Source organism: Rhamphochromis longiceps, linkage group LG23 (assembly GCF_057381845.1).
Source record: "Rhamphochromis longiceps isolate RC_006_pf linkage group LG23, R_longiceps_female_GT1.1, whole genome shotgun sequence".
Lineage (NCBI taxonomy): Eukaryota > Metazoa > Chordata > Actinopteri > Cichliformes > Cichlidae > Rhamphochromis > Rhamphochromis longiceps.
Genome location: NC_140578.1, coordinates 11,986,118 through 11,996,150, shown reverse-complemented (window position 1 = coordinate 11,996,150; position 10,033 = coordinate 11,986,118). Strand labels below are relative to the sequence as shown.

Below are 10,033 nucleotides of genomic sequence, written 5' to 3'. Positions count from 1 at the left end.
TGTATCAAGCTGCTTTCTTTATTGGGGATGATTGTGTGGGTAGTTTTCTTTTTTGTTTTGCCCACTCGTAAATCTGGTGAAAATGTTGAATTTGGAATGATTATTCTTTATTTGCTTTTAGCCTGGCCTGTACTTCTTTCTTTTCTATATACCCCTGCTGCCAGCAACACCTGTGGCTAAAGACAGTGTTCTGGTTGTTGGTCCATCCCATTCCAATAAATGTGATTACTCAGTGCCTCAAAGCAATTTCATTTGGCACAAATATTTACTTTTGACTACCATCTAAAAATCAAACTGGGGAGCTGAAACAAACTTATTGGCCAGAGACAACATTCTTTAATGTGCAGCACTCCACATGTCTAATAGGATAAAGTGATGGCAGTTTATACTCTGAAGATTAAAAAGACTGGTGGGTGGGTGTGTACATCCATGAGCATTTTGTTAACTGTTTGATTTTATTGTACTTAGGGCTGCTCAATTAATCGAATTTTAATCACGATTACGATCTGGGCTTTCAACGATCATTAAAAATGACTGAGCCGATTATTAGACCCTCCCTCATGCTTTACTCTCGCGCTGCTCCGTGTGGTAAGTCAAGCGCACCGCTCTCCATTTCGAACACGCGTCACAACAATTAAGAGGACCCGAGGGAAGCTCGGAAAGCTAAGCAGAAGTTATTTGGAGAGGAGAGTGACTGCCGTTGGTTGAAAAGAGGTTAAAAAAAAAAAAAAACTTCAGTGGTGTGGAAACATTATGGGTTGGCGGAGTTAGACGTGGATCAAGTAGACAGTGTGTAAACTTTGCTACGATGTAGTAGCTGCACCACAGAGCAACACTGCAAAGTTGACTAAACATAGATGTTTACATTTTTCATTTATTCAATTCAATCTTTATTGGCAGACTACATGTCCATAAAAACAAGACAAGAAACACACACACAACTCCCCCCCCACACACACAACACAAGGTATACCATTAAATATATATATGTATATAAATAAGTATATAAAGCATTTGTAAAAATATAAAACCATAATATACATAAAACACAATTACTTAAAATAAATCAATAAATACACAAACACTTTAACCAGTGCTTTCTGAGACTGGATGAGTAACGGGAACCACTCACTGTCGGATCTGTAAGTGCTAAAATTATACTGTTACTCGAACCATCCAGTCGTTCTCTAAAACTGAACATTAACTTTCTTAAAAGTGCTTTAAAAGTCCAGACACCCACAGCTACAAACATCTGACTGGCACTACCACTTCTAGGTATCCTGCAAAGGATTCTCATCGCATCATTATATGCAACATGCAGCTTCTGCATGCTACATTGTTTGTAGGATGACCACAAGGGGGCAGTATATAGCGGTGTGCAATACGCTTTAAACAAAGCCACTTTAACTGGAAGTGAACAAAAGCTGAATTTGCGTGCAATAGTATTTGCCTGCACATAGAGCTTACATCGTTGTCTGTATATGTCATCATCATCATTCATTTGCTCAGTAATAAAGTGACCGAGGTATTTCACCTTTTTATGAACTTCAAGAGTTTTTTGTGCCAGTTTAAACAAAGGGAAATTTAGCTGTTTATCCTGCTTGGTTCTACATATCAAAACAGCACTTTTAGCAGCATTGTACTCAATGTCATATTGCACACCATATTCAGTACAGACATTAAGAAGATCCTGTAACCCAGCACTGCTTGGACTAAAAACAACCAGGTCATCTGCATACATAAGATGATTTATCAGTGCTTCACCTAATATACACCCAGTGTTACAGGCTCTCAGCTGTATGGACAAATCATCGACATATAAATTAAATAAAATTGGAGACAAAATCCCACCCTGTCTGACACCATTGCTGACACCAAAGGGGGCAGAAATACTGCTTCCCCATTTAACCTGCATGTTCTGATGTTCTGATGAGCGTACCAGTGCAAATGTTTATATTGCAAACATTTGCACTGTTATCAGTATTTGCACACTATTTTATATTATTTTTTAAAGTCATTATTCAATACATTGTTATTGTTAACCCTTTAAAGCCGGTCAGAGCAGCACACTCCGTTTTGCGTAACTATTTTTAAATCCCTGTAGAACCTGAACCGCTAAGCTAGCGCAATAATTTGTTTTGCATATGAAACCGGAGGAGTTGTACTTACATCTTATGCCATCAGCTTGTCCTCGGTCACGGTTTCCTTCCACATAAAGCTTTGCAAAAATTGCATAAAAAGCGCTTGCAGGAACAAAAACATAATATTCCAGAAACACGCTTTGCCGATCCATCAGCTGTTCCTAACACTTTCCACTTTGAAAAAGACGTCAACTCGAACTATCGCATTTCCTGCCCGAAACCGGAAGTGATGTCATTTTTGCGGAAAATGTAGTTTTTTACTTGTAGGCCTTAAGTAAAAAACTATACTATACTATACTTATACTAGTGTTTTTATAAGTCATGTTTGACTCTATACTTTTCTGAATAGTTGCTGGGATGCTTAGAACTCGAATTGCACAGCTGGAAATAGTTTATTTTGATGCACGTGCTGTTTTCTTTGCAAATTTGCATCATAGGATTGTTTTTTTTTTGTTTTTCCTGCAGTATATAAAAATTGCTGTATCTCCAAAATAAAACTATGAAGACACTCAAAATAAATTTCCTGTTGTTGTAAACTATTTTTTGCAACTTTTTTGTATTTAAAGTTTTGAGGGATAAACCTCTTAAATTTCTCCAAGTAGAAATATATGTAAACAAAACAAAAACGATTTTCAATTTTTTTGTAGTTTATTGCACTTGTTTGCAATTAATGTAGTTACTATGGACTTAATGCATACATATTATTAAAATATGGGCTATAACAGTTGTATTGATGTATAGCAACTTGAAATGCTCCCACAAATGGCACTACAGCATGTACAAAAAAAATAATATAAGCTCTGGCGGACTTGGTTCTATGGTAGGTCTTAAAGGGTTAAATAAATATCGTCAAATAATCGTGATCTCAATTTCAGTGAAAATAATCGTGATTATCATTTTTGCCATAATCGAGCAGCCCTAATTGTACTGCAGTTTAGAACTTTGAAATCTAGTTAATGTCTCTTCAAGCCTATGGGGAAAATACACATATTTATTGGCATACAGTTAATAGTATATAACCGATATGGTTTTGTACAGAGATTTGCCTGCTCTGCTTATTGTCTGGTGGACATGAGTTCTCCAACTCAGATGTCACATGGATGTATTCATCTGTTGCAGCATGAGCAAAGTGGCTTTCCTGCATTTCCAGCGCTGCATAACAGCCACACCCAGAGCGTTCGGTGGGGCGGGGCTTAGTTGTCACAACGAAAACTTGTCGTTAGTAAGACTTCCTGCCTTAAACTACTCTGTGAGGCTTGATGCAACACTGGACATTATCTGTTTTCTAAGTCCTGTGACTTGTGTTTTTGAAGGAGTATTAGAAAAGTATGAATGGGTCTGTCATTCAAATACCGCAGGCTGACTGACCTAAAGCCTTATTTGGCTGCAAATCTCCTGGTTAAGACTTTAGAAATTAAAATAAAATCTAATACGGATGCACAAGAAGGAGCTTTGCCAGTTAAGTGTCAGGATGTTTGATATTTAAAGAGCACAAGTGTAAAAAAACAAAAATTGCATCATTGACTGATTTTGGTGAATTTAATGGTACACAGTTTTAGTAATCTTCCATTGAATCTCTGTTCAGTCAGTGAGTAAAAAAGAGAGAAAGGAAAAACAATGTTAAAAATCTGTTATGTTTTTTATAAACTGTCAAAAAAGTAGTTTGATATGTTTTGAACCGAAGTAAGGAATATCTGACGTAAGCACTCCTCTAATGCCAGCTGGTGACCGTTTGCAGTTCTGCTTGGAACATAGTTGCTATTAAATAAATTTGTGTCCCACATCATCTTTGAATTAGTGATGATCCTCAACAAAGATAAATCACGAATGACTGAAGAGGGTCCTGCACTTCACATGCACGGCTTCACAGCATTTTAATAAATAAAAAATCTGACCTATTTCCTTGACCAACACCACAAAAAGTAGAAAGAGTGCTTTTCACGTTGATTAATCCAATTCGAGTACATTTCCCTGCTTTTTCTTAAGGGATATGGGGCAGGTTGTTATGATTATATGCCAAAGTATTATTTCTATTAAGAAGTAAACTTAATATTTCAACAAGCGAGAGAAATTTTTTAGAAAAGAGATTTGGGAGAGAATTGCACAACAGCAAAGATGCCAAGCAAAAAAAAAGATCTTTAAAGCATCAAAGTTCGAGTTAGGTTTTCTTCATCAGATGCTGCAGCGGATTTTCTGTAAGTAGTTTTCAAGTAGTGGTATCCACGAGAATGCTTAAAAAACGTAAAACTTTAAAATAACTGCCTAAACAGGTCCCCGGAGGCTTGTCAAGATGGCTGTCGAGTTGCCAGACTTGCTTCAAGCAGGATTTTATAACAGAGGTTGAAAACCACCTTTCCTGTATGTGCACACACCAGCAGTTACATAATATGACCACCAGAGGACACCAAAGTACGTAATGGATTTTACAGCAGACGTGGAAAGCACGACCAACAGCTGACAAGAAGCCCAAGCGAATAGCAAACGAACTTCCGGTGAAGACTTAAAATAAAAAAGTACGAAAAGGTCCTATGGCCACGTTGTGCGCATGTTTCACTGATATGTGTCACATAGTGGTGAATGCTTCGGTTTAGGCGACCCTGAACTAAGAGCCACAGTGGAAAACATTTTTACTGTCAGCCTTACAGCAATAGAGAAGTAATCATGTAGGAGATCTGTAGAGTAGAAAATAAAGATAAACACTGCTTGTGTTAAGCTGTTTTGTAAAAAAAAAAAGTACGTAACTTACACAACTCCAACCATATCTACACGACGACAAAGCGTCTTACGTCACTACTTCTATTTTCGTCCTGCCCTTACAGCTCTTTAAAAATTCATAACATGTTTAAAACCCTGCCTTTGTATTTATTCCATCTGATCTGAGTGCGGCGCATACTGGTTCTGGGTGGAAACGGGGGGTGGGGGGGTGAGAGGGGGTCTTCGACCAGCCAACCAATCACGAGTCTCCCAATCGACCAATCAGGAGACAGGCAGGCTGTTCTTCCTGTTTGGCTGAGGGATTCATTATCGGGTGAGTAATAAAATCCAAAAAGTAGAAATATATTTGTAAAAATCTATAATTTTCCGTGGTGAAGAAACACTTCTACTTTTAGGAGTGTCTGATTTTAATTTTTACCACCAGAAGGGTGGGCGGTGTGGCGGTGTGGATTATCTTTTATTGTGTAGATTTCTGCCCGTTGTTTGTGTATGTGCGTGTGTGAGAGCTGCGACTAGTTAACGTTAGCCACACTGAACTGCTAGCAGTCAGGTTAGCTTGAAAATCGGCGTTATTGTGGGGAAATAGCTAATTATAATCGATGCTAGTAAATATATTTTGTACACTACTTAAACCTTCTAATTCTGCACAGATTTCTCCCCACGGAATTACTCTCTAACGGATAAACACGTTTTTATTCTGAGAGTCAGCTGCACGGACACAGATCATGGGAGGGATCAAACAAGAGCAGAGTGATGCATCACATCAGCCCAAAGCTTCACAGACAGCGGATCAACCCCCAGAAGAGGTGAGCACCGCTGCAGCTGACTAAAGTGGACTGGATTTGATGCAGTCAATTTCATTTAAATCTTTTAATTGGGAAAATAAGGGTGTTCATATTTGGTTAAATACTTTGCTTCAGCAGGTACACTCAGGTTTTTAAAAAAAAGTTTTTGGACTCCATGGAGGGTCCTGAAACTAAGGACACACTGTGACTCATTAGTCTGCCAGCAGGGTCTTGATGGAGTGCTTTTCTGTGTCTCTTCCATCACTGTTTTTGCATGCTCTTTAGATGTGGGCTTTAACTGGGCCATTGCAGCACCATGCTTTTTTTTTTTCAGCCATTCTGTTGAAGGTTTGCTGCTGTGCTTGGGATCATTGACCTTTTGCATGACCCAGTTTAATATACAGAGGAGTCAATGGTTGACTCATTGACTGCAAAACAAACCCAAATCATTACCCTTCTTCTGCCATGCTTTACAGATGTTTTGAGGTGTTTGTGCTGATATGCACCAAATGTGTTGTTGTGTTTTATGGACAAACATCTCTGCCTGGGTCTCATCGGTCCAAATGGCATAGTTCCAGAAGCCTCGTGGTTTGTTCAGATCTATATTTGCAATCCTGAGCCCTGCTGCCATGTTCTTTTTTTTAGAGCCAGTGGATCTTAGCTGATTATTAAGGCAGTCACTAGCTGCATCAGGAGGAGTTAGATTAGACTGTCCTTGCCTTTCTGAGACTGTTGTTTCATCCATCTGCAGCCCAAGAAAAGAGGCTGGCCGAAGGGAAAGAAAAGGAAGAAGGTGCTGCCAAATGGTCCCAAGGCACCTGTTACAGGATATGTGCGCTTTCTGAATGAACGGCGAGAACATATGCGGGCCAGATACCCTGATTTACCTTTCCCAGAAATCACCAAGAGACTCGGAGCAGAGTGGACACGATTAGCTCCGATGGACAAACAGGTAGCTTTTAAAAGTGTCCCATGCACATGCAGATTGTTCAATATAACACAAAATAACGTCATCAGCTGGATATTTAGTGATGTTTTGCACAGGGTGTTGTTGTATTTGAACATATTTCGTATACCAATAGCGTTATCTGGATGAAGCGGAACGAGAGAAGATGCAGTATGCCCAGGAACTGAAGGAATATCAGCAGACTGAGGCCTATCAGATCACCAGTGCTAAAATACAAGACAAGAGGATCAAAAAAGGTAACAACTACCCTCTGCTTACTGCTTTAGAGTTGCTCTGTCTTATGTGAGCTGTATGTAATGCACATACAATTTTTTTTAGAAGACACACCATCTGCAGTTATCGGCACTAGTTCAGGATCCTCCTTAACAAAGGTAGGTGACGCTCTAATCAGTTATTACTGTTTTCTTCGGTGTCACTTTCCCGTCAGTTGTCCATTTGCTGACTCTTTCTGTTTTAGGCTTCTGACCTCTCAAACAGATTTGACATTCCTATTTTCACCGAAGAGTTCCTCGATCAGAACAAAGGTAACAGAGGAACTGACAGCGCCTGACTAGTAGTGTTAAGACAGAACTGTGCCGTTGCTCTGTTAGGTAATCGGACATTCTCGATTAAACTTCCAAGCCCGTCAAACTCTTTTTATTTTTATTCTCTGCGTTCAGCTCGAGAGGCAGAGTTGCGACGCCTCCGTAAGGCCAACATTGAGTTTGAGGAGCAGAATGCAGTGCTGCAGCGGCACATTAAGGACATGTACAATGCTAAAGAGCGCCTGGAGGCTGAATTGGGGCAAGATGAGAAACGTACCCAGGCTCTCCAGCAACACTTGATGGCCATTAAGCACACACTGGTCAACAGTCTCTCATCGGTGCCCTTGCCAGGTCAGCATTGCTTGGGTCAGACTCATGAAGGGAAATGCAGTAGGAGGGCAAAACATTAGATAATGCTGCTGTTATTGAATCTCTCTTTTTTCCTGACTTTTAAACATGTGGCTATAGCAACAGCAAGGTTTAGTTTATACATATTAGAGTCTCGTCTGAAATGATCAAAATTAAACATTTGCAGTCAGTTCTGTATTTATCCTGAACAGGTACTGGGGAGACAGCATCTCTTGGAAATCTGGATTCATACCTGAGTCGTCTCAGCGGAGTGCTCGAGGGCAACCCTCATAAACACCGTGCCCTGCTTACCCAGCTTTGTGAGGTCCTATCTCACCTGGACAGGTAATCTAATTATTATATACAGTACTCAGACTGATAGGGTGGATAATTTAAAATAGAATACTGGGAGCTGTAATGGAGCGAACGGATACTCTGTGTCGTCTTCCAAGAGATATATCGATTTGCTTGCCAAACACTGGCTCTCTGCGAAAGCAAAAGGTTATACCTGAGTTTGAATAAGTCTTTACACTTGAAATGCAATGTGATGGACTCAGACTGGGTGTAAACACCATCAGTTTTTTTTCCCAGTTAGTGGTCTGGTCTTTGTTAATGTCAGCTCAGATGCAGCGTTTAGTGTTTAATGCTGCCAAACACATTTGACAACAGCTCAACACTTTGGCTTATCACATCCTGTTTTTGTCACAGATGTCACACCAGAGCTTTTTCTCACACTCCCTCCTGTGGCGACACAGGTGTTCGTGTCAAAAATATGAAGCTACGTCCAAAAGCTGGTTAGCTGCTTTGGGTTTTATACATATAAACAAACAAAATGTTGTTTGTTACTTGGTCAGCCTTATTGCTCAGTTATAGAAGAGCAAACATAAGACAGCCTCCTTTGCAACTAGGAAAAGCTGGTGGTTGCCTGGTGATTGCGTTGAACTTTTTCACATTTGACCAACTGTTGACCCAGATGTTGAGCATTCCCCACCATAAAACATCTGGGTGACCACTTTCGATCTCGAGGTGGCAGAACAGGTCACCTGGTGGGAGGCAACCTGTCTTCAAATCATCTGAGTCGGTACTACTCAGCCAGTCTGCAACAGCAACAGATTCGCGATTTTTGATTTAGTAGTGTATTATTATCACAGATCGGATCGAATTGCTAACCCGGTCTCAAAAGTTTTATCCCTGACCGTGTCTGCAAACGTTTGCAGTCTGTTGCCATCTTCAAAGCAACTTTTCTAGGTGCTCCAAAGTTGCTTTGAAGGGAAAAACTGATTGCAAGTGATGCAGACCTGATCCCTGACTTCGAACCAACAAGATTACAAGTTCATTGGACACGGTTGCACTAATTGTAGTCATTCGGCTGTCTCCAACCACTGTTTTCCTGGTGTAACTGTAGCATTCGCTTTTGCACTTTGTTAGTTGTTAGCAAACATTTTAGGCTCTGGTTGCCTGTCGTATGTTTACCTTTAGTTTATTCATTTCGGGTCACACCCTTTATCTCTTGAAGTGAAGTTGACTTTCCCTGCTTCACTAAATTGCCGCTTCTATAGTCGCTTCTTGCATGGATGCTTCTTTAAAGGCTGCATTTACTGCACAGGCATGAATGGTGTCAGTTTTCTCATCAAGAAAGTGAACAAACCAGTTATTAAAATTTCAAACCATTACTTAGACACTCATGCGCTGTTATTAAACATATTTGTCTACATTATAAATATAACTTTTACCTTCAGAGGTGGTTGTGTTTGAAATGCCTCCAGAACTACTGTGTAGGGCTCCACATTTACTGATTACTATATTATTTTCCTTCAAAATGAAGCACGCTTTATATGTGCATTACTATTTGTTAACAAATGCAACACACTGTAATATTGGTGCAAAAATTGCACGTGTCCAGGGTCTCCATTTTATTGTTTTGCTTTATATCTTGTCTCTAACGACATGTTTTCATTCCTTGCCAGTGAGAAGTTATGAGGAGGCTGCAGACAGAGACACACCCAGTCTTGGATCACGGACACGCGAGAGGCTTGGTGCTTTTAGGTCAAATCATTGCCAATCAGCAGAGCATGTAGATAGGAACAGGTACTTCAGAACAACACACATAATCCATGTCTGCATGCCTATAGTTTATGAATATGTGTGGACGTGTGTATTCCCACACATACATTTTGTGAATGTAAGTCTGTGCGGCGGGGTTGAGGGGGCTTTACAATTCATAAATGTCATCAAATAAAATGTCATTTTACTTTCTGCTGCCTTAATTAAGTCTTTTGGGAGTCACCTTTCCCTTATCGTGTAGTCGTCTACAGGTACATGGCATGTACAGCAAGCCGAATGATCAGTTTACTGTAAATGATTTGTGGCGTGTGTTTGGCGGAGGGATGCATAAGTAGTTATTTTTAAAAACTGGAAAGGGGTGAGTATGCATGGTGGAATTTCTATTGATAATGTCAGGTTCTGAAATGGACAGTTTGTTTGCCATGTTGTCAGAAAACTGAATATTTGTATTTTTCCAGATGTTCATTAAACCATTCTGAAAATGGAGAA

At 39.8% G+C, this 10,033-nt stretch overlaps 1 protein-coding gene across 2 annotated transcripts; it reads left to right on the top strand.

Annotated features, from left to right (window-relative positions):
- The first annotated feature begins 5,091 nt into the window (after positions 1–5,091).
- On the top strand, positions 5,092–10,033 carry hmg20b (high mobility group 20B). 2 transcript variants are annotated; one of them, XM_085399130.1, is made up of 9 exons: positions 5,092–5,169; positions 5,507–5,662; positions 6,393–6,593; positions 6,724–6,844; positions 6,927–6,979; positions 7,066–7,132; positions 7,268–7,483; positions 7,693–7,825; positions 9,448–10,033. In XM_085399130.1, the coding sequence occupies exons 2-9, from the start codon at positions 5,582–5,584 to the stop codon at positions 9,458–9,460; spliced, it is 885 nt and encodes a 294-aa protein (XP_085255256.1). In that variant the 5' UTR covers positions 5,092–5,169; positions 5,507–5,581; the 3' UTR covers positions 9,461–10,033. The 2 variants fall into 2 exon arrangements, with proteins under 2 accessions (XP_085255256.1, XP_085255257.1); XM_085399131.1 differs by lacking the exon at positions 9,448–10,033 and having other exon boundaries at positions 7,693–7,829.

Coding starts and splice junctions, on each gene's coding strand:
- hmg20b (XM_085399130.1), top strand. CDS start 5,582: ATGGGAGGGATCAAACAAGAGCAGAGTGATGCATCACATCAGCCCAAA. Junction 6,594..6,723: donor TAGCTCCGATGGACAAACAG/GTAGCTTTTAAA, acceptor GTATACCAATAG/CGTTATCTGGATGAAGCGGA. Junction 7,133..7,267: donor GTTCCTCGATCAGAACAAAG/GTAACAGAGGAA, acceptor CTCTGCGTTCAG/CTCGAGAGGCAGAGTTGCGA.